This window comes from Pan troglodytes, chromosome 14 (genome assembly GCF_028858775.2).
Source record: "Pan troglodytes isolate AG18354 chromosome 14, NHGRI_mPanTro3-v2.0_pri, whole genome shotgun sequence".
NCBI lineage: Eukaryota > Metazoa > Chordata > Mammalia > Primates > Hominidae > Pan > Pan troglodytes.
Window position 1 is genome coordinate 103,602,112 of NC_072412.2, and position 25,057 is coordinate 103,627,168.

The window sequence follows — 25,057 nt, forward strand, 5'->3', positions numbered from 1 at the left end:
ACAAAATTCCCTGCAATACACATCATATTTTCCTAGTAAAAAGCAGTTTAACTTTAGGATAGACAGCATCCAGTGGTGAAAAGATGAGAGTCAACTGGGTAGAGTAACACTGGAATTACTATTGTACTTCTTTATTTCAGCTTAGGAAGTCCCATGAATACAGGAAAAGTCAACCAAAATCTGTATTCACTGTGCAGTAGTAATGATGGCCCCTTACATATATGTGAAACATAGCACCTCTGAGCTCTGTTACTTTAATCAACTTTATTAGTAGTCCCAGAGGTGTATTATATTACAGTTGCAGAAAGGGAGATTGAAGATTGAGTGATTTGTCTGAGGTTATGTAGCCGGTTAATGGACTGGGGTTAATTACCATTTTTTTCATTCTTCCCAGTGCATTATACTACCACCTTTTCTTTAAGAAAGCTGAAATTGGCTGGGTGCAGTGGCTCACACCTGTAATTCCAGCACTTTGGTAGGCAGAGGCGGGCAGATCACCTGAGGTCAGCAGTTCGAGACCAGCCTGACCAACATGTTGAAACCCCGTCTCTATTAAAAATACAAAAATTAGCCGGGCCTGGTGGCAGACACCTATAATCCCAGCTGCTCGGGAAGCTAAGCGAGGAGAATCTCTTGAACCTGGGAGGTGGAGGTTGCAGTGAGCTGAGATCAGGTCATTGCACTACAGCCTGGGCAACAGAGCAAGACTCCATCTCAAAAAAAATAAAAAGCTGAAATTATTCCCCTGAAAGACTTGGAGTCAGTATAAACTACTAGGTTAATAAAAGTAAAAATTAAAGATTTTTGGCTTTAGAATATATATGCATTTTTGAGACTTAATCCCATTGTTAAAAATGACTGATTTCTGGCTTTAATACTATCTTGAAGTATATGAAAGTAATCTTTCACTGGAAATCACCTGATAACGGCTGAAGAGAACACCAGGGCTAGGTCGAATTTCCTTTCTGGTTCAGTTACTGTAATGTGCTGCTACCTGTCCTTTCATTTGCCCTGCAAATGGCACTTACATTTATACAGTTTAAGAAACTTTGTTTTCTAAACTAGATGAATAAGATTTTCTCATTTGTGAAACAGCATAAATATATTTTCAGGGTGAGATTTTTTTAAGTCTAAAAACCTGTTCTAAAGATAATTTATAGTTTCATTTTTATAGTATTGTCTTTACATAGTAAAGATAATGCACAATGAAATACACTACTGATCCTCCAGTTCTAAGCCAGGATAAGTCCAAATGCTTTTATGCCCACATTCCTTTGGCTTTCAGAGAAGACAATAGAATTGAGTTTCACATAGCTATGCATAGTTTTTGGCAGTGCAGTTTGCACCCCTTTAAGGGTGAATAAACTCACAGTGGGGAAGATTATACATTCTCTGCACCCTTTTCAGTTTTCTATGTTCTGTTCATTGATAGGTTTGAAGACTGTATTTCTAGGAAATGAAATACATGAGGCTCTTTCAACACTGCTTTTACTGGAGTGTTGAAAGTATCAGAAGCTGTTTCTGAGAACAGTTTTTAGCCAGTAGCGGGTGGAGGTGGTCTTGAAAAATAAGATTCAGGCTGGGCACAGTGGCTCACGCCTGTAATCTTAGCATTTTGGGAGGCCCAGGCGGGCGCATCACAAAGTCAGGAGATCGAGACAATCCTGGCTAACATGGTGAAACCCCGTCTCTACTAAAACTACAAAAAAATTAGCCAGGCGTGGTGGCGGGCACCTGTAGTCCCAGCTACTCAGGAGGCTGAGGTAGGAGAATAGCATGAAGCTGGGAGGCGGAGCTTGCAGTGAGCCGAGATCGTGCCACTGCACTCCAGCCTGGGTGACAGAGCGAGACTCTGTCTCAAAAAAGAAAGAAAAATAAGAATCAGGCATGACTTTCTAAACTATGGTGGATCATGATAAAAACATTTACTCTTTTTTCTTTTCTAAGCTGCAGAGTTTTTAACCCCTAATTTCAATTCCACATTTAAAGACAGCTTGAATTCTTTCTCAGTCTTAGTTTAATAATAATATGGTTAGAAGTATGTCTGTAGAATATACTATTTCTTTTGTGTTTCAGATATATTGAGTACATAATTCTGTTTATGTGTTTAGCAACGCAGTTGCAGGCGAGAGTGCTCTAGATCGAATGGCTTGCGGACTTGGTGGAAAGCTCGTTCTGCCGATGATCAAGGAACACATTATGCAAATGCTTCAAAATCGTAAGCTGTGTCCTTCAAATGCTAGAATAGTGAAGTTGTGCCCTTTCTAAAGCTTAAATTCTAAGATATGTTTAGACTGTTAAAAATTAATCTTTGTCTTTTTATCATCCATATTTAACCCAATTCATTTATTTTACCGATAAAATTGTCAATCCCAAAGAAAATGTACAGATTTACTTCCTAGCCAAAAGTATTTAGATTTGAATTTGAAAATGATATTATTTGAATTTTTATGGAATATTAGAATGTTTGAATCATATACTCTTCTTTCACCCAATATCTTTTATTTTTAGAAGAAGAAACTCTATCTAATGTTATCAAAAGAGAAACCACTTCTTTCTTTCTGTTTTTGCCCCTGACGGAGGTGATGGTGGAAGCCCACCTGCCCTGGAGGGCAGCTGTTGTTGTTGACACAGGATTTCGCCATGTTGCCCAGGCTGGTCTCAAACTCCTGGCCTCAAGCAGTCCTCCTGCTTCAGCCTCCCAGAGTGCTTGGATTATAGGCATGAGCTACCACACCTGGCCATCCTTCTTTTTTATTTCTATGAATATTTCAGTTACCTTTGTACCTGTAATATATATATCAATCCCAAAGTTTATTGTTGTATGTGTTTTATTTTCATTTGTCTTTTTTAATTATAAAGTTAATGTGTTCTTTTGTTAAATTAAAATTCAGAAGTATTAAGTTAGAAGTTTGTTTGTTTTTTGGTGGAATCTCGCTCTGTTGCCCAGGGTAATGTGATCTCAGCTCACCGCAGCCTCCACCCACTGGATTCAAGTGATTCTCCTGCCCTAGCCTCCTGAGTAGCTGGGACTACAGGCACATGCCACCACGCCCAGCTATTTCGACACAGAATCCCACTCTGTCAAACAGGCTGGAGTGCAGTGGTGCAATCTTGGCTCACTACAATGTTCGCCTCCCAGTTTCAAGCAATTCTCCTGTCTCTGCCTCCCAAGTAGCTGGGATTACAGGCCTACACCACCACACCCAGCTAATTTTTGTACTTTTAGTGGAGATGGAGTTTCTCCATGTTGGCCAGGCTGGTCTCAAACTCCTAACCTCAAGTGATCCGCCCACCCCGGCCTCCCAAAATGCTGGGATTACGGGCATGAGCCACTGCACCCGGCCTAATTTTTGTATTTTTAGTAGAGACGGGGTTTCGCCATGTTGGCCAGGCTGGTCTTGAACTCCTGACTTTAAGTGATCCACCCTCCTCAACCTCCCAAAGTGCTGGGATTACAGGTGTGAGCCACCGCGCCTGGCCTGATACATACTTTTAGAATCAAGTAGTCATGCACTTTTTCTGTTCATTTTTCTAAAAAGTAAATATACAAATGTTTTGTTTTTTGTTTTTTTTGTTTGTTTGTTTCTGTTTTTTTTTTTGAGACAGAGTCTCGCTCTTTCGCCCAGACCAGAGTGCAGTGGCGCGATCTCGGCTCACTGCAAGCTCCGCCCCCCGGGTTCACACCATTCTCCTGCCTCAGCCTCCCGAGTAGCTGGGAATACAGGCGCCTGCCACCGTGCCCGGCTAATTTTTTGTATTTTTAAGTAGAGATGGGGTTTCACCACGTTAACCAGGATGGTCTCGATCTCCTGACCTTGTGATCCGCCCGCCTCAGACTCCCAAAGTGCTGGGATTACAGGCGCGAGCCACCGCGCCCGGCCTATACAAATGTTTTTATATTATATATACATATACCCTTTCCAAAAAAGTTTTGTTACTCTTTTCCAAATAAGAACTTTTATACATCTCCCTCTACCAGAATGACATGTTTATAGTGTGTAATTGCTATTCCATCTGTAATTTTTTTCGGTAGCTGACTGGAAATACCGGCATGCAGGATTGATGGCCTTATCTGCCATTGGTGAAGGGTGCCACCAGCAAATGGAAGGAATTCTAAATGAGATCGTAAATTTTGTTTTACTTTTTCTCCAGGATCCTGTAAGTACCAGTAAATATTTGATTCAAAATGATTAGTGTAGCTTCATGTGGAAACCTTCTTGCTTTTGCTAATGAAAGGGAACATTTTCCAGCATCCAAGAGTAAGGTATGCAGCCTGTAATGCCGTGGGACAGATGGCTACAGATTTTGCACCTGGTTTCCAAAAGAAATTTCATGAGAAGGTAAGTAACAAGTCCTCAAACACTTAAATCAGACTTTAGGAAGAAGGGTGGACATTTCAACATGTGTGCCCATTTGGTTTCATTTCACAGGTGATTGCAGCTCTGCTGCAGACCATGGAAGACCAAGGCAATCAACGTGTGCAGGCCCATGCAGCTGCTGCCCTCATTAACTTTACTGAAGACTGTCCCAAGTCACTACTTATTCCATACTTGGATAATTTGGTGAAACATCTGCATTCCATTATGGTACTGAAGCTTCAAGAGGTAAGTTTTAAGATCTGTAGGCTGCTTTCTGTTTGTAGATTAATTTGGGTTGATTTGATGGGTAAGAACTGGAGAAAGAGGGACTTGCAGCATGACCATAAAGAATATAAAGTAGAAAAACTGAGGAGGCTATTCGGAGTTGTGGAATGATGAGTAGAGAAATTCAGATTTGACCAAAATGTGGGCTGATAATTGGAATTGGGAAAGATACAGCTAAAGGTCAGGTAAAATCAGTGTATATGGATCACCCTGAAAATAAGGCAGAGAAGTTTTTGAACTCTGATTTATGTAAAGTGTGAAAAACCATTCTGTGTTCTTAAATGCTGCAGGAAATTATCATATGGTAAGAAATTAGTGTGGTAGCATTGGGTGAGGCATACACAAAAAAGGGAGAAGATTTAAGGCAAGACCATCATACTGTCATCGTCCAGGGAGCTTAGATAGTAATAGTGGAAGAGGTGATTCTAAAAGACATTTCATGGGACGCATTAACAGTTTGTTTCTGGCAGTTTGAATTTTAAAAGATGAAAGGGCCCGGCACGGTGGCTCATCCCCGTAATCCCAGCACTTTGGGAGGCTGAGGCAGGTGGATCACCTGACGTCAGGAGTTCGAGACCAGCCTGGCCAACATGGTGAAATCCCATCTCTCCTAAAAATACAAAATTAGCCGGGTGTGGTGGTGCACGCCTGTAATTCCAGCTACTCGGGAGGCTAAGAGGAGAATCACTTGAACCCGGGAGGCAGAGGTTGCAGTGAGCTGAGGTGGTGCCACTGCCCTCCAACCTGGGCAACAAGAGCAAAATTCTGTTTCAAAAAAAAAAGATGAAAGAGAAGAAATTAAAAAACATTGAGTATTCTAACCAGAGTGGCAGAAATACAGAAGTTGTAGAAGCAACATCATTTTTGAGTATCCAAGTAAAAATGTTTATAGTTACAGCTGAAATAAGGGATGCAACCTGAAAACAATTGAATGATGTTAGTCCAGCACAGTGTGTGAGAGATGTAGATGCAAAAAGCAAGGATTTTAGCCCAGTTTATTGTCAAATGTTTATTGTCAAATGCAATGAAAATGGATTACTACTATAAAAATGAAATGAATAGAAGGCATAGAAAATAAAAGATAAACCTGCTCTCAAATTGCTATAAAAGTTTCTAATGCCCTCAATTCCTATACTTAATATGAACTGGTAGCAAATAGTTAACAAACCACAGTTTGCATAGCACTGGCAATTGGTCAGAGAGCAAGATAAACAAGAAATGCAATGTCTCAGAAGCCAAAGACAGAGGACTTATAAACAAAGGCCCAAGTGCTCAGTATCAGATGACAGCAGACTAAGAATATGATAAAGGAAACATTCGTGTGCCCGAAGGCAGACCGAGGTGGACCCAAGTTGAAGGCAGATTGGTTGGTTGGTTAAATCAGTAATGGATGGATCCAACATGACTTTACAGGTTTGGGTGGATGGCTGTGGTATGATAGTCTGTGTGTACCCCTGCCCTTCCTTCCTGCAGTGAGGCACTATATGGGTTTTTAAAGATAAGTGGAAGGAGTTGTTGGGATGGGATGGTAGGAGGACAGAGTTGTACGAAGGAAGAGTTGTACGAAGAGAAGGTAGCCTAGCAGAGGAGGAAAGACATTTCCTCTGGGGCCAGCAGCACAGTCCACACTAAACATGGAGCAGAGGTTGAGGTACAGAAGCAGAAAGTAAGATGGCTTTCTCAAGACATAGTTGAATGTGTAACACAAGTTAAAGAACTCTGCTGAGAGTGTGGGTGTAATTGACATGGGGAATTATGAAAATCTGGAGTAGTAACTGGCTCAGGTTCATATGAGTTAATATTTTATTTTATTTTATTTTTTTTATTTATTTATTTATTTATTTTTATTTTGAGATGGAGTCTCGCCCAGGCTGGAGTGCGATAACGCACTCTCTGCTCACCGCAACCCCCGTCTCCCGGGTTCAAGCCATTCTCCTGCCTCAGCCTGCCGAGTAGCTGGGATTACAGACGTGCACCACCACACCCGGCTAATTTTTGTATTTTGAGTGGAGACAGGGTTTCACCATGTTGGCCAGGCTGTTCTTGAACACCTGACCTCAAGTCATCCGCCCACCTGGGCCTCCCAAAGTGCTGGGATTACAGGTGTGAGTCACCGTGCCTGGCTTCTTTTTTTTTTTTTTTCCCAGACAGTCTTGCTCTTGTCAACCCAGCTGGGATGTAGTGGCGCAATCTCGGCTCACTGCAACCTCTGCCTCCCCAGTTCAAGCAATTCTCCTTCCTCTGCTTCCGGAGTAATGGGATTACAGGGGTGTGCCACCACACCTGGCTAATTTTTATTAATTTATTTATTTAGTAGAGACAGGGTTTCACCATGTTGGCCAGGCTGGTTTTGAACTCCTGACTCAGGTGATCCGCCTGCCTCAGCCTCCCAGAGTCCTGGGATTACAGAAGAATTATTTTAAAATATTGCTGGTGACAGGACGGGCCCAGCAGCAAATAGTTAGTAAGCATTTGTTACTAGCTGGGTCAGAGAACACCAGATCTTTGGTGCAGAGAAAAAGGTCATCTCATCTGTTTCAGCAAGACAGATGCAAGAGAAGGCAGCAGGGTTCCTTCGTGCGATCTTCTGGGGAGAGGGGGTTAGAAGATAAAGGAAGGGGCCAAAGAGGGAATTTTCTTTATGACGTAGTAAGACAGCACAAAATATAATCATAAGTAGAGGAAATCAGTGAAGAAAAAAATGAGGATGAAGTGTAGGCATTAAAGTTGATGAACACAAAAATTTTGATTCCGTATCTGTACTCAAGAATTAGCTGTGCTTTGAGATGAGACAAAAATGAGTCAGGGGTGTTGTGTTAATAGAAGAGAGAAAAAAAAATCTCACATAAATAGTTCAACATAGATTCTTTTTATAGAAATTTCCTCCAAAACCTACAGTCTCTGCTTCTGGAGAGGTGGTCTCATTCTGCTGTTTCAGAAAAGCATTCAAGAACTTGAAGGGAGTAGTAATTGTAAATTTAAATACTTCTTCCAGTTTTCCTTTGAAGTAAGAATTTGTGTCTTCCTTCTAGCTGATTCAGAAAGGCACCAAGTTAGTTTTGGAACAAGTTGTGACATCCATTGCATCAGTTGCTGATACTGCAGAAGAAAAATTTGTCCCCTACTATGATTTATTTATGCCATCACTGAAGCACATCGTTGAGAATGCGGTTCAAAAAGAACTGAGACTTCTGAGAGGAAAAACTATTGAATGCATTAGCCTCATTGGTCTGGCTGTTGGGAAGGAAAAAGTAAGTAATTTTTTTTTTTTTTTTGAGACAGAGTCTCGCTCTGTCACCCAGGCTGGAGTGCAGTGGCACGATCTCGGCTCACTGCAAACTCTGCCTCCCGGGTTCATGCCATTCTCCTGCCTCAGCCTCCCGAGTAGCTGGGACTACAGGCGCCCGCCACCACGCCCGGCTAATTTTTTGTATTTTTAGTAGAGACAGGATTTCACTGTGTTAGCCAGGATGGTCTCAATCTCCTGACCTCGTGATCCGCCCACCTCGGCCTCCCAAAGTGCTGGGATTACAGGCGTGAGCCACTGTGCCCGGCCAGTAATTTCTATTTTGTTAAATTTACTGTACGTAACTTGGCTGTGGAGGCATTGAGAGTACTAGAGGGATTTTTTCCTTCTGAAAAATGGTTTTCTGGATGCTTGTTTTTTTCCTTACTCCTTTCACATTGCTCCTGTTTTATATACAAATTCTTGCCTTCATCTTTTCATTGTTTGTTTGGTTTGTTTTTTTTGTTTTGTTTTGTTTTGTTTTTGTTTGTTTGTTTGTTTGTTTGTTTTGAGACCAAGTCTCACTCTATCACCCAGGCTGGAGTGCAGTGGCATGATCCTGGCTCACTGCAACCTCTGCCTCCTGGGTTCAAGCGATTCTCCTGCGTCAGCCTCCCAGGTAGCTGAGATTACAGGCACCTGCCACCACTCCCAGCTGATTTTTGTATTTTTTTTTTAGTAGAGATGGGGTTTCACTGTGTTGGCCAGGCTAGCCCTGATCTCCTGACCTCAAGCAGTCTGCTCACGGGTGTGAGCCACCATGCCCAGCCCATCTTTTCATTGTTAATATTAAGGTTTCTTTTTAGCTCAGCTGTGTTCTTGATGCCTCCTCCTTTCCCCACCACACACAGTGCATCTCGTGGGAGGTGTGTGGAAGTCAGTATCCATGTTCGTTCCCTTTAAATATGTGCTTGGAAACATGTCACTTGCTTTCCTATTAATCTAAAATGCATCAAGTGTTCTAAGAGAGAAATCTATGCATATAGATCTTCAGAAAATAATTACCAAGGACCATTGGCCAGTGTGTTTCTCAGCCAACATCTCAGAATTGTTCAAGCTAATGCAAAAGAAGTTTCTCTGTCATTGAATCCTCATGTTCTGACCCTGAGAATTATCAACAGAGAAGCTCTGTCTTGCCTTCTTCAAAACCAGCATCAGTATTAATTTATATTTGGAACTGGTTTCTGTGAGACGCTGACCACTAAAACATTGGTATGTTTTTTACCAATAAAATATTTGTATGTCCCATACTCTATATATCTGGCTTTCAATGTCTCTTTAAAACGCTGCCTGTTTATACAATGGAGATTACCAGAACTGCAAAGAGTTAAGTGAAAATCATAGACAAAATTTTATGCAGTGAATTCTATAAACAATCTAAAATTTTCTTTCTGAATTTGAATTCAGTTTTACTGCTTGAAATGCGTAAGCCATAGACTAACACCTGATGCCATTAGAAGTACCTTTATACTGTAGTTCCCTGCCCTTCAGTGGAAAATATATTTTTCTAGAAAGTGAACTAAATCTGTCACAATATAGATGAGAATTTTTCAATATGATAGTTTATCTATGGAAGTTATGACCTATGTGGGCAATGTAGTCGATTTTTTGGCAAAGCTTTGCTAATTACACAAGAAACAAAATTCGGTATCAAGAAGTGTGTCTCTACATATTTTCCTCTAGTTCATGCAGGATGCATCAGATGTGATGCAGCTTTTGTTAAAGACCCAGACAGACTTCAATGATATGGAAGATGATGATCCTCAGGTAAGTGGTCTTAATGCATTTGCTTTGATCCGCTAATGAGTTGTGGACAGCACATGGTTCAATATATTTAAAACAAAAGGAGTGATAGGTTTCTTGACATACTATCAACCCCTGCTAGCAGAGACATTCTTCACTGATTTTCCTTCTGTTTCTCAAGCTACTTTTTCTCAGTCTGTTGTAGGTTGCTCTTGCTTTCTGTGACTCTCACTCAAGTTTTGGTGTTTGTGGGTTCTATCCAAGGCTCTCTTCTCACTCCTGTGGAGCAGTGTCACTCACAGACATGGCTTCCGGTTTCCTCTGTGTGCTTGCAACTTTCAGATCTTCAGAATTGAAGATTCATTTATCCAACATGTAATAGACATCTCCATTTGGGTGTCTCCTAGCCCTTTGAAGGCTGCATGATCTCCCTCCCCTGGCAGAAAATACAGAACCCAAGAATCTCAGGACACACTGCTTGCCTCTCCGCCAACGAACAGACAAAGGCATTTCATTAGGAGGAACCCCTGCCTCTCGACACACACGCACATACACACATAGGTATACATACCCAGCTAACGCTTGCTCACAGTTCTTATCCTTTACAAGATTTTCCTGATCTGCTCAGTCTCAATGGTGGGCAGTTCCAACACTGTTATAGTAACATCATAAATGTTTGTCATATCTTGATGGTATTCCCAATGCCTAACATATAACAAGGCACTCAATAAATAATTGTTGAATTAAATTTTGACTTTACATTGCCACACTGTAATAGTTTAAATAGGAAAACATACCATTTTGCAAAGAAAGCATGTTTTGTTGTTGTTTGCTTTCTTTGCAAAATGATATGCAAATATACATGTATGTTTTGTATGTACAGAGATAACAGGCAGGAGGGATACTTAGCAGACTGCTGACAGTAGGGAGACTGAGGGGACTGTAAGCTGTAGGGAGGGGTGGTAAGGACGAGGCGTGTTGCTCACCTTTGTATCAGCCAGCATATAGTTTAATGCCTGGCATGTGAGAAACACCCAGTACCTATCTGAAGAGCGGGTGGACTTTTACATATAAAATCATTAAGAGGTGGGGCATGTGTCCATGCATGCTCAATAGATAAATAAGTAGGTGGATGACAGATATCAGGGGATAAGAATCACTTTCTAGGTTGCAGGGATGGTGAATGGAACCAGATTCTCTAGGTAATTTGCAGATGATAAAGTCTGTGTAAACACAGTAATAGGAGAAGAGGTGTTTTAAATATACTCAGCCACTTATGAGAAAATTATAACAGCTAAGAGAAAAGGATGTTTTGTTTCTTGGGTTTTAATAAATGTTTAATGAATGGAGTGGCAGGCAATAGGGATACAGAGTCAGATAAAATACATTTCTGTCTTCAAAAAATTTGTAACTGGGAGTTGATGAAATGTTTGATTTTGTTTAGGTGATTAGTTTCATTTAGATGATTCAGATGCTAAGAAAGAAAACCATTATCACTTACTGAAAGTAGAAAGAAATACCCAAGGTTCTGGTCTTTGTGTTTTGCCTCACCTGCTGTCCATATCCCAGTGTAGTGAGTTCACAGGGATTTCATTATTGATTCTGAACCTTTTAAGTACATAACCTTTAGAAATGCTCTTACTGCTTAAAGTACTGTGAACATATCAATAAAACATTGTTTCTATGAAATAAGGAAATGGCTTTCTTTATCACGTTTACCCATTGTTTTTTAATCTATTTTAATTTTAAAATTTTTCCCCAGATCTCTTACATGATCTCAGCATGGGCCAGAATGTGCAAAATCCTTGGAAAAGAATTTCAGCAATACCTTCCAGTGGTTATGGGGCCTTTAATGAAGACGGCTTCAATTAAGCCCGAAGTAGCCCTTTTAGATAGTAGGTGTCTTTAGAAGGAGCTATCGGTTATAATAGTTCTCTCTTTGTTATTATTTTTCATATGCATTTGTTTTCTTCTCCGTTAATAGCCCAAGACATGGAGAATATGAGTGATGATGATGGTTGGGAATTTGTGAACCTTGGAGATCAGCAAAGCTTTGGTATTAAAACTGCAGGACTAGAAGAAAAATCAACTGCTTGCCAGATGTTGGTAAGAGAGCACTCTTTTTACTAAACTTTTATTTTACATCTTATATACATTTCATATGAGTGCTTTTAATAGCTGCTAAAGAAATTACTTTGGAGAGCCAGTAATATGTTCCTTAAAAAGTAAAGTTTTCTTTCCATTTTAAAGAAATCGTATGGATAAACCTTTCATTATCAGTGCTGTTTTAAATAGCAAAAAATAACAAATAGCCCAAATTCCTGTTAGTGGGAAGATGAATGATAAATTACTGTGCCTTGGAGTAATATACAGCCATTACAAAAAGTTTATAAGCTACACGAGGGAAGGATTTTTGTTGATTTTGTTCTTAGTCTATAGTAGGTGGCCATGGAATGTTTTTTAAACAAATGAACAGAAGTGTGTTCATGCTATTTAATGTGAAACAAAACTTGTATGATTTCAATTGTGTAAAAAAACAGATATGGCAGGAAAATCAAAATGTTCGGTTATTATCCCTTATGGTGTTTGTGGTGTGCATATGCGTGTTTAGTTCCTAGTTTTCTTTTTGTTTTCTTTATGAGCATGCGTTTTAAAGTGAAGGATAATACTTTTTTTTTTTTTTTTTTTTTTTTGAGGTGGAGTCTCTTTTTCACCCAGGCTGGAGTGCAGTGGCACGATCTCAACTCACTGCAGCCTCCACCTCTGGCATTCAGTTGATTCTCCTGCCTCAGCCTCCCGAGTAGCTGGGATTACAGGCGCCTGCCACCACAGCTGGCTACTTTTTGTATTTTTAGTAGAGATGAGGTTTCACCATTTTGGCCAGGCTGGTTTCCAACTCCTGACCTCAGGTGATCCGCCTGCCATGACCTGGGATTACAGGCATGAGCCACTGCACCTGGCCAATACTTACTTTTAAAGTTAGATTTTAGAAATTAATGTATTTCTTATTGTCATCTTCAATACTTAGTATCTATAAATTATAAACACTTCGGATTTTTGTGGGTTTTTTCTCTCAACTGGAAAGCAAATACAAATAATAACATCTTTAAACAGAATTAATCTTTAGATGTAGTAGAAGAGAATGAAACAATTGGGTTTTTGGGGGTTTTTTTTTGTTTTTTTGTTTTTTTGTTTTGCTTTTTGAAACAGAGTCTTACTCTGTCACTCAGGCTGGAGTGCAATGGCTTGATCTCAGCTCACTGCAGCCTCCGTCTCCTGGGTTCGAGTGATTCTCCTGCCTTAACCTCCCGAGTAGCTAGGATTACAGGTGCACGCCACCATGCCTGGCTAATTTTTTGTATCTTTAGTAGAGACGGGTTTTCACCATGTTGGCCAGGCTGGTCTTGAACTCCTGACCTCGTGATCCGTCTAACTCTGTCAGCCAGGCTGGAGTATAGTGGTGCCGTCCCGGCTCACTGCCACCTCCACCTCCTGGGTTCAAGCGATTCTCCTGCCTCAGCCTCCCAAGTACCTGGCATTACAGGCGCCCGCCACCATGCCTGGCTAATTTTTGTATTTTTAGTAGAGACGGGGTTTCACTGTGTTGGCCAGGCTGGTCTCAAACTCCTGACCTCGTGATCTACCAGCCTCAGCCTCCCAAAGTGCTGGGATTACAAGCATGAGCCACCGTGCCCAGCCATGATTTTTTAAAAATACAAAATAACAGAAGCGTTTTCTACAGATTTGCAAAGTAAATGCTTCAATTAACTGGTTTCAGGGTTTTTTGTATCTTTTAGAATGATTTTTCCTCAATTAAGTGATACATTTTGTTTGATGTATTGCTGAAACTTGCTGAATGGAATACAAATCATTCCAGCCTTTGAAGGGACAATATATACGACAATAATTTCCTTTTTTTTTTCTTTTTGTCACTCACCAATACTACAATCATTTCATGACCCTTCTTTTAAGACTCTTTTTAGTTGGAAGACTAATTTGACAGTTCTACATGCAACTTTAAATGTAGTTCTAGTCAAAATACAACCTCCTATGGTCCTTATGATTTTGCTGTTTGTTAATATTAATGCTTGAAGACTAACATGAATCTTTATTTCCTCCCAATACTTTGGTTACAGGTTTGCTATGCTAAGGAGTTAAAGGAAGGCTTTGTGGAGTACACTGAACAGGTTGTCAAACTGATGGTCCCTTTACTGAAATTTTATTTCCACGATGATATCCTACAACTTCTGAATACAAAACATGTCTAGATTTAGTAAACTTGTAGTTTCTTGGAGTATTAGACAGTGTTGACTGAAGTAGACTTCACCATGATTGTTTGTATTTGCACTAAGTGTACTCTGAGGTGATAAACTCGGTTCTCTGCATGTGCCTTTGTTTCCACTTGTGCCAAAACATGAAAAAGAAAACGTGACCTATCCTATGTTTGTCAGCTTTCTGTGGCCCACTTAAGGATTTAAGGATAATTAGCAAATGATTACAATTATATATAGTTGCTACTTTCCCCAAATATCTTTTGGTAAACGTTAAGAAAATAAGACTTTTATTTTAAGAGATGGTGTCTCACTCTGTCACCTAGGCTGGAGTGCAGTGGCGTGATCAGGACGCACTGAAACCACAACCTCCCAAGTAGCTGGGACCCAGGTGCACAACACCAAGCCCAGCTAGATTTTTTTTTTTTTTTGTAGAGATAAGGTCTCCCTATGTTGCCCAGGCTGGTCTCAAACTCCTGGGCTCAAGCAGTCCTCCTGCCTTGGCCCCACAAAGTTATGGGATTACACGCCTGAGCACTGTGCCTGGCAAGACCTGTCTTAATAGATTAGAGAACCACTGATAGATGGTCAGCTTTCTGTAGCAGTGAGAATCCTACATTTCAAATGTGGATAGCACCTTTGCGGGGAAACATCACTTGGCACATCTGCATTCTTTTTTGACACAGGGTCTCACTCTGTTGCCCAGGCTAGAGTGCATGGCACGATCTTAGCTCACTGCAACCTCCACCTCCCAAGTTCAAGCGATTCTTCTGCCTCAGCCTCCTGAGTAGCTGGGATCACAGACATGCGCTACCATGCCCAGCTAATTTTTTGTATTTTTTGTTTGTTTGTTTTTGTTTTTAAGTAGAGACGGGCTTTCACCACGTTGGCCAGGCAGGTCTCGAACTCCTGACCTCAGGTGATCCACCCACATCTGCGTTCCAATATCTTTCTCAACATAATGATAGCCATAATTAATATTTTCCGGTACATTTTTATGCCTTTACACGCGAGAGTGGTAGACAGACACAAACCCAGATCTCTCTGACTCCAAAGCCCGTTTGTCATCATTCCTTTTACGGTATCCTATAGTGGTATCCTTTACAGAAGACAGCTTTTACCCAACAAAGACTTAACTTCCCAGGATGCCAGAGGACAAAGCGGGATTGCTTTTAAGAGGAAGTTATCAAGACCTTATTTTATAAATGAGATTAGATAGGGAAAGGCAATTTAATCTTTATTGAAAACTGAAAAGGCCAGCATAGGAAGAGGTCCTCGGTGGTTTTTTTCAGGGAAATACTTCAGTTGCTTTTATTAGAAACAGATAGTACCTAAGGTTTTGAGGTAGGTACAGCTTAAGGCATGCTAATGGTCATGGGTCCTTCCATAGTCATTTTTGTATTTTGGTTTACATTTGAGCAATAGGCAGCCCTTCACTGCTGCTGGACTCATTCCTGCCACTATTACAGGTGACAGAGGAGACAGGAGGTATGTCTTTTCTATTTTTATACATGCTTTATATTTAACACAAGCTCTTGGGTATCTTAGATAAACAGAAGTTGCCTAGCACTCCTTTTAGTGCATTGAACCCTTTAACATTTAAGCAAAATAATAAACAGTCTTTTGAGGTTCCTTAACAATGAAACGTGTTCGAGTGGCAGCAGCGGAATCCATGCCTCTTCTCCTGGAGTGTGCAAGAGTCCGTGGTCCTGAGTATCTCACACAGATGTGGCATTTTATGTGTGATGCTCTAATTAAGGCCATTGGTACAGAACCAGATTCAGACGTCCTCTCAGAAATAATGCATTCTTTTGCAAAGGTGAATATTTTTCTCTTAAAAAATATGTATAAGGTTGTATGTTCATTTATTAGTCTTGCTAAAAGTAAAAAAAAAAAAAATTGAGACAGGATATTGCTCTGTCACCCAGGCTGGAGTGCAGTGGCGCAATCGCAGCTCACTGCAACCTCCACCTCCTGGGTTCAAGCAATTCTCATGCCTCATCCTTCCAAGTAGTTGGGATTATAGGCATGCGCCACCACACCTGGCTACTTTTTGTATTTTTAGTAGATGTTCCTCAGGTCTCAAACTCCTGGCCTCAGGTGATCCACCTCGGCCTCCCAGAGTGCTGGGATTACAGATGTAAGGCAGCTAAATAAATTTTTATATGCTGTAGTGTATGATTTGTTAAAAAATAAAAATGTTAAATTTTTTGTTTTAATATTTTGGTATTATTATGTTTGTTTTAAAGAGGGTAAATTTGCCTTGGAAGGGCAGTATAGGTAGAGGGAATGATATGGGCAGCAGCATGGAAGCATGCATTCTTTGGAAAAAGAGAAGACATTCTGAATACTCTAGTATTTTAGTCTTGCACTTAATAATCCAACTATAGAAGCTTGGGTATCATCTCCAGTTTCTGTTCTTTCCACTTTCCTCAATTCTTCTCTTTTTTTTTTTTTCATTGCCCCATCTCTTTTTCATGCCATTGAAATAGCCTCACTTGGTCTACTCCAGATGTCTCCTTTCTTTTCCTCTCAGTTCATTCTCCTTTCCTCAAGCACTGCCTTCCTCTTCATTGAGTCACTTCCTTTCTCATACAGTGTCACTCCCATTTTGCACAACTCTAGTTTGCTCCAATCTTGATTGAAGATTTACAGTTTCTCAGCATCTTTATATGTCCTTATTTACACTCCTGTAATTCAGAATTCCTTCTGATTTTCCAAAGACAGCATGCTTCCATACCTTTGCCTATATTTTATTTCTTCTACCTCTAATGCCCTTCCTTCAATGTTCTTGTATGTTGTGTATACGGAGTATGGATATAGCAATTGTGTTCCTTAGGAGCTGGTTGTGTGTGTGTGTGTGTGTGTGTTTTCCATCTTTGAATCCTCAGTACCAAGCATGATGCCTGGCACCTAGGTATGCTCAGTAGTGTTCAAAAGAAAATATTTTTTTCTAACTCCAATCTCTAAAATGCTGTCATTCTAACAAATACAAGCTAAGCATATGTAAATAATCTTTCAGGATACTGAACTGTATTCATTTTTCCATATGATTCTTAGTGGAGTTTAACTTTGGACTCCAAACACCCCAAATCTTATGGATTGCTTTCTTTCCTCAACCTCATTAGTGCATTGAAGTAATGGGAGATGGATGCCTTAATAATGAACACTTTGAAGAACTGGGAGGTATATTGAAAGCAAAGCTTGAAGAACATTTTAAAAATCAAGAATTACGACAAGGTAAGTTTTCCATGCTTTTATTTCTGAATATAATCCTTGACCATCTTGGCAATCATTTAAAACATTTATTTGGGTGTGTTTTAGTTAAAAGACAAGATGAAGACTATGATGAACAGGTCGAAGAGTCACTACAAGATGAGGTAAGTTATTCCCTTTGGAACTTACTTACGTGACCACTTGCATCTGAAAGACTTGTAAATGCCTCAATTTCTGATTTATGTGACTTGTCATTCTGATGTAATTATCAGTCTTTAGCAGAGGAGTCAGATATATTTCCTCTCTTAATTTATGAATAAGTAATTTGAAATTAAACTGATATGTCTTTTGGTGCTATGTGCATTTTGTTGTAATACCTCACTCAACAAAACACCTTAAGGTTTACCTAGTTCATTTACATACTGCTCACAACAACCATTTGTATTTTGTGGTGCTTTCACTATATTAAAGATGAGTAACCTAAAATTCCAGTGTTAAATGATTGCCTAGAGTCACACTGTTGACGGTCTGGGGCCTTTTTCACCATGTTACTTAGTTCTCTCATCAAACCACCTAGGACTGTCAAGCATACTTCATTGTGTGTTTAGAGTCCAGCATCTCATATGTGGCCACTTGGTGGGCCAGTGCTACCGTGTAGGTAGTACCAGCTTCCTGAAGGTGCCCACATGCTTGTAGGCCCAAATTGCCACTAACAGCGAGACCCCATTCTCCCCACCATCCACCCCGAAATGAGTATTATTCTGCTGAAAACAAAGTAAAAATAGTGAAAACACCTTTGTTTCAGAATGTAGAAATTAGAGATAATTTTTCAACCCATCTATTTTAAGTATGTTCCAAGGAAAATCTTTGCAATAAATACAGTTGTTGCCACACAACTTTGTCTTTCGAGGTAAGACTGGCCTTTGATTAGTAAGAGACATGATAACCCACACTTGAAGGTTACTCCGGTCTCTAGACTCTTGATTTACCGTTAAAACAGGAATGAGAAATTGATTTTCTGCATTTTTTAAGGTTTTTATAAATGTTATTATTGATAATAGAAAATATACTTTTTAATCCATATGGGTGTTTATATGTATGTTTTTTTTAGGATGATAATGATGTTTATATTCTGACCAAAGTGTCAGATATTTTACACTCAATATTCAGTAGCTACAAAGAAAAGGTGTTACCATGGTTTGAACAGCTGCTTCCATTAATTGTCAACCTCATTGTAAGTGTTACCTCTCTTAATAGTTGTTTTGCGTAGTTTACCTGGAATTCTTTTCACTGCAACGTAAAATCTAATGCTTGAAGTTAAAATGGGTCTCAGAAATGATTGTTTCCATTGTACATCTTTGATTTTATCAAGTTGACTGCATTACCCTGGATATTTTCTCATTCATTATATGTTTGAAGATTCCTAACTTGGTTTTCCATAGGCCAATTCAGTTCTAACACATCTGAAAGATATACAAGTGATTTTTTTTTATTATTTCAGATTATCTGTGTCCTCCTAAATTAATAAAAGGAAACAGAATGGTTACTTCTTTTTTAGTGGACCATAGATAATTCAATTATCTTTGTTAGGTACTACCAGCAATCAAATCATGGATTATGGATAATGGGCATATATATATATATATATATATATATATTTTACCTTCTCTCACCCTTATATTTGACTTTTTTTTTAATGTTTTATAGACTTCTGTTTGTTTGTTTGTTTGTTTGTTTTCCTCAAGATGGAGTCTTGCTCTGTCGCCCAGGCTGGAGTGCAGTGGTGCAATCTCGGCTCACTGCAACCTCCGCCTTCTGGGTTCAAGCAATTCAGACGCACGCCACCACACCCGACGAATTTTTTGTATTTTAGTAGAGATGGGGTTTCACCATGTTGACCAGGCTGGTCTCCAACTCCTGACCTAGTGATCCACCCGCCTCGGCCTCCCAAAGTGCTGAGATTACAGGCATGAGCCACTGCGCCCAGGCCTACACTTCCTATTTTAAAGCAGTTTTAGATTCACAACCAAATTGAACAGGAGGTACAGAGATTTCCCATGTGCCTCTGCCCCTGTGCGTGCATGGCCTCAGCACCATTAACACCCCCCATCACAGTAGTAGATACATGTGTTTCCGTTACGGACCTACGTCAACACATCATATAATGGCCTATGTGTATTCAGTTTTTTTGTTTGTTTTGTTTTTTTGTATTTTTAGTTGTGTTTTTTTGTTGGGTTTTTAGTAGAGATGGGGTTTCACCATATCGGCCAGACTGGTCTCAACCTCCTGACCTTGTGATCCGCCCACTTTGGCCTCCTAAAGTGCTAGGATTACAGGCGTGAGCCACTTCGCCTGGCTGTGTATTCGGTTTTTAAAAAATATATTATAAATTAGCAGCTATCATCAGATGTTTGGAATTTTTCTTTTTGGCTTTCAATTTTGCATTTTATTGTATTAAGTAGTGCAGTACATTTTTTAAAAGATTCGGGCACACATGACTTAGCCTGTTGAATAAATGCTGTAAGTTAAGATCTTTGCAGCTTTTATTATTATTGTATTTTTTTAATGTAGCATTACCATTGTCTTTTTTACAAAGTAAATTTATATACAGTGCTTCCACTGTCAGTTCTTCTGTGTGATAGTGTCAGATTGTAGAGTTCTGTAACAAATCATACAAGTCTTTGAAACCTAAATTTTATTAAATCTGTGTATTTGATTGAATATCGTTGGTCACAAGAAGTGGTTGTTACTATGTTTTCTTTTTTCTTTTGCCTGTATCAGGAATATCAATGTAAGCAGATAGTCTATAGTGAATATTTCTTTACATTCTTTGTGTACACCAGTATTTGAAGCTTAAAAGAGAATTTCTTTTGTAGTGTCCACATAGACCATGGCCAGACAGACAATGGGGATTATGCATCTTTGATGATGTCATAGAACACTGTAGTCCAGCCTCATTTAAATATGCAGAATATTTCTTAAGACCAATGCTCCAATATGTATGTGACAACAGCCCAGAAGTCAGGCAAGCAGCTGCATATGGCCTGGGAGTCATGGCACAGTATGGTGGAGATAATTATCGCCCTTTTTGTACAGGTACCTTTGCTTATTCAGTTACGTGCATTTCATTCCAGACATCCTGTGAATCCCTGCTTTACTCTCTTTACCACACTCCCAAACATTATTTGCCTATTTCTGCTGTAGTCTGTTTTCAGACATCTCATCTGTAGCATTTAGGATTTTAGATGATAAAAAGATGATTTATTCTCATAGAAATAGAATCAAAGACATCCCCTGCCCCCAGCCTTCCAGGGTGCATTTCTCCTTGCGTTTTGGCAATATACAACAGCCTTAGAATAGGACTTTTTTTTTTTTTTCTTTAATCGAGACCCAGGCTGGAGTGCAGTGGCATGATCTCGGCTCACTGCAACCTCCGCCTCCCGGGTTCGAGCAATTCTGCTTCAGCCTCCTGAGTAGCTGGGACTACAGGCGCATGCCACCACGCCTGGCTAATTTTTTCTATTTTTAGTAGAGATGGGGTTTCACCATGTTAGCCAGGATGGTCTCGATCTCCTGACCTCGTGATCGGCCCACCTCAGCCTCCCAAAGTGCTGAGATTACAGGCGTGAGCCACCACACCTGGCAGAATAGGACTTTTAAAACTTACTGGGGAATATAGTTAGGCAGCTTTTAAAGTTTAAGGACCCTCGGGTGATGTGATGAGTACTGTAAATCTGGAGGCCACTAATCTCTCTGGGTCTCTAAGTTAGTAGAGGGCTAGTGCTCCTGTCCATGCTGGGGCAGTCCCCCCTCTGTTGCCATTCTGTAATGACATAGCCAAGAAGACAACACTTCCCATACACTTTAACATTTCTTTACCATAATCAATATCTGAACCAAATACAAAAATACATATATTCATTTGCATGAAAATGTGAGGTTTTAGCTGAACTTCTTTCAAATGCTTATTTTAGAAGCACTTCCCCTGCTGGTAAGAGTTATTCAGTCTGCGGATTCTAAGACCAAAGAAAATGTCAATGCTACAGAGAACTGCATCTCAGCAGTAGGGAAAATCATGAAGTTCAAGCCTGACTGTGTAAACGTTGAAGAGGTCCTTCCACACTGGTTGTCTTGGCTTCCACTACATGAAGATAAAGAAGAAGCTGTTCAGACTTTCAATTATCTGTGTGACCTGATTGAAAGGTAGGAAAGCAGACTGTGACCTTATTTCCTTCTCCTCCACAGTGCTTCCTGGTTTTTCTTGCCTAACATCAGTCTTTTAAGGTTTAACCACATGATCTCTGCACAGTCCTCAGTTGTATAGGTTTATAATAGTGCTGTCTTTATAAATCATATTAAGAAACCATATCACAGTTAACATTGCCCTTATAATAAGGTCTAATTTTGAGTTATTCTTTATGAAATTAGATCCAACAGATGAGGCACTTTAATTATTTATTTCTTTGTTTTTAAATTTTTTTGGTAGCGACAAGGTCTTAACCGTTTTGCACAGGCAGGTCTCAAACTCTTGGCCTCAAGAGATCCTCCCACCTCAGCCTCCCAAAGTGCTGGGATTACAGGCATGAGCCACCAAACCCAGCCTAAGGGAATGTTGTTTAGTGTCTGTTTTCTAAGTCCAAGTTCCCCCCAAATATCAGTCAGATCTAAGCTCTGTCGCTATTATTATTTTTAGGTTATGAATAAATTCAAGGGCTACAACCACTGCCACTATTGTAGCAATAGGCCAACAGGTATATTCTCCATACTTGTTTAAGTTCAGGTTCACATAAGAAATGGGTTTGAGTCTTCCACTGACCATATCATTAAGGAATGTAACAGCCATCCTGCAGACTACATACTCCTGACCTGCTCCTACATCTGAAATGACCAGGTCTTAATCATGCTATTTGATCATCTTCCTTGGAAACGACTACTCTGAAATTCTCTTAGTGACAAAGACTAGAATTCTTAAATTCGCTGTCAGGTTTTTTCCCATTAAACTTGCCTGAGTTTATTTCCCAGTTTATTCTTGAAATGTTTATATAATTTTTTTGAACTTCAGAGTTATTTTAGAAGCTATTTTGTAGTAGCAAAATAAAACTTGTGTTAAACTTATTCTTAATAATACGAAACATTTTTTTAACACATCACAAATTATTTATAAGGTATTTAGAGCATTCTGTTGTTTGGCCCTTAAAACAATCCTGAGAGATGAGCCCGGTATTTTTTTTTTCAAATTTATGTAGAAAGAAACTAAAGAGTTCATATATAAGATTGGCTGGTTTTCTTCCTACTGAATTTAAAAGGCCATTGATTTTAGTGAACACATAATCATATTTCTCCTTATAAATTTCACTTACTAAGGTTTTTTTCTCATTTGTCAGTAATCATCCAATTGTTCTTGGCCCAAACAATACCAATCTGCCCAAAATATTCAGTATAATTGCAGAAGGAGAAATGCACGAGGCAATTAAACATGAAGATCCTTGTGCCAAACGTCTGGCCAATGTCGTTCGCCAAGTACAGGTAAGCTGATTTGGTTGAATTGGGGAGGGGGAGATAAAACCTTTTTTTCTTTGTAGTCCTCTATGAGAAGAAACTAGAAATCTAATGAGCTAAGGAATTTTATTTTTATATTTTCATAGTCTCTTGTCTCCAAGCCTCAAATGGATTATACTTAATGTAATCCATCCATATGTACTTATTATTTATTAGAATTAAAACCTTCATCTTAGGACATTTTGAGCTTACCAGTTGGTGCTTAACACAAGCTTATGTGTAGTTTTTCTGCCTATCTGAAGAAAAAAAAACAAGATTTAATAATAACTTGTCATCTGCCAAAAAACTTTATATGATTTTTACTTCCTATATTCATGTGGTATATGGGTTACTTTAAGATGTTACCTGCTTAGTGTAGCTTTTTCAGTGCAAAAATGAAGAAAACTTACTAGAAATGAAATGAACTTTAAAAAAATGAACAGATTTCTTGCTTTTACAATGATACTCATCAAAATAATCTACCTAGGGAGAAGGTATTTTGCCATTATTACAGTCTACCTATGATGATGATTAAAATCCTTCCAAATGAGCATTTCGTCCTGTCTAAGTCTGTGAAAATGTTTCTTTCCCTAGACTTCTGGAGGACTGTGGACTGAGTGCATAGCACAGCTCAGTCCTGAGCAGCAGGCCGCCATTCAGGAGCTCCTGAACTCTGCGTGAAGGGCCTTAATGTCACCCACCAGAAAACTAACTCCAAATAAACGCTTACCCTTTCGTTTAGGTTTCTTTGTTTTGTTTTTGAGCAAAAGAGATCGGTAGTGTTGTGTGTAGGCCATTCTTCTGGAGAGCCACAAGCAGGAAGAGCAGCGCTGTGTTGCAGAATGGAGTTTCCATGGATTTCTACCAGACCACTGAAGGAGTTCCTGGAAGCCCTGCGGTAGCTAGCACTGAAGAGTATTTTTCTATTGGTATAACCTGCCCACCTGAAGGGGAAAGGGAAATCAAATTAATTTTTCTCGTTAGACATAAGGAAATTTAAGGAAAAACAGCTTTAAGAACAGTTACTCAGCGTAGATGTGTGTTCACACAAATTGCTCTGCATTCAGTGTTCATTGTGAATTGGAGTGTGAGTCTTTCTGTAGGGTAGAAAGAAGCCTACTACCCAGCAAACCAGTAGACCCAAAAGTTGAAAAAAACTGATGACAGACAACAAGCATGAAGATGGCATATTTGATGTCACTTTGGTTCTTTTTCCCAGAAGGCTTATACAGTGACTCAGTCGGGAAGCTTTCCAGCTTCCAGCCCTTGAATGTGAAGTGTCATTGGCATGTCTGGCAGTAGTCTCTCATTCACTCCTCAATAAACAACATTGAATACAAAAGAGGCTTGTGTAAAAACTCAGTACTGTCTGGCTTGGATTCATTTCATGTTTTTAATATAAGAATGATCTAATATTTTTTTAAAGTAATAGCTATCAGTAATAGCTGAGTGTTTTTTCCCCTAATATTTTCCTTGTGCAATTCAGACTTAAGCATCGAGTTTTTACCATCTTCCACTTTAAGCTAAGTTATGATACCTATTCCATTCACAATTGGTGTTCTTTTTAAGGTTTGCAAATTTCAACCAATTTTGTAGCTAAGATTGTTCTGATCAGCTCAAAAAGATTTGGCTTAATGTTTTCATTGCAAATTATAATTGTTGTAGAGCCACACACAACTTTTGAACTTTTAATTATAAGTATTATGGCTAAAGTTATTTACTGAAAATTTCAGTAAAATGTGTGAATGTTTCTTTATGTATTAACCTCATAGCAGTAAATGACTTGCTGTTGTTTAATTTTTCTAAGGCATCTTAATAGACTTCTGTTGAAAACTTCAGTGTTAACATTTTTATAGTTTGTACTAAATTTAACCGTGATATAAAAATGAATTTTATGCATAGATCAGAATTTTAAATTAAAGGTTTTTTCTTTAAATGATTTGTATTACTTTATTAAAACTAAATCTGAAATGGAATAGAAAATAGAATGGATTACATACAGATGGTTTCCTTGTTAGCAGATGCCCTTCAAATATATTTTACGTTTGCAGCACAACACCATTGCCCAGAGGCTTCCGAATCTAGCAAAGCAGCATATTAAATGACTCCGCCTGCGCAGTCCTTGTGTTCAGTGGATGAATACCTGTGGGCTCTTGTAATGTGTGGTAATATTTGGAGCTTTATAGCCTGTATTCCTTGGGAGAAAAAAATGGGAATTGGAGTAAAAAGTGTGTCAAGACAACCCCTTTCTGCTTTCTTATGTAGCATCTGCAAAGCCGATTCATGTACTGATGCCAATCAGCTAGAGCAATGTAGGCTTTTTTTAATTTAAATTATTACTACACTTTATTACTACA

The 25,057-nt window shown here is 39.3% G+C and overlaps 1 protein-coding gene across 20 annotated transcripts in view; it reads left to right on the forward strand.

Moving 5' to 3' along the window:
- Positions 1-24,636, forward strand: part of IPO5 (importin 5) — a 69,223-nt gene extending 44,587 nt beyond the window's left edge. For 15 of the 20 annotated variants that reach the window (XM_016924982.4, XM_054664809.2, XM_016924983.4 and 12 more), the window contains 17 exons: positions 2,112-2,218; positions 4,037-4,161; positions 4,254-4,343; positions 4,434-4,607; positions 7,679-7,897; positions 9,616-9,699; positions 11,438-11,570; positions 11,660-11,781; positions 13,812-13,908; positions 15,593-15,765; positions 17,075-17,186; positions 17,271-17,326; positions 18,274-18,396; positions 20,039-20,258; positions 21,137-21,365; positions 22,547-22,688; positions 23,295-24,636. In XM_016924982.4, the coding sequence (XP_016780471.1) occupies positions 2,112-2,218; positions 4,037-4,161; positions 4,254-4,343; positions 4,434-4,607; positions 7,679-7,897; positions 9,616-9,699; positions 11,438-11,570; positions 11,660-11,781; positions 13,812-13,908; positions 15,593-15,765; positions 17,075-17,186; positions 17,271-17,326; positions 18,274-18,396; positions 20,039-20,258; positions 21,137-21,365; positions 22,547-22,688; positions 23,295-23,381 (2,293 nt within the window). In that variant the 3' untranslated portion in view covers positions 23,382-24,636. 20 annotated transcript variants of the gene reach the window in all.
- The last annotated feature ends 421 nt before the right edge of the window (positions 24,637-25,057 follow it).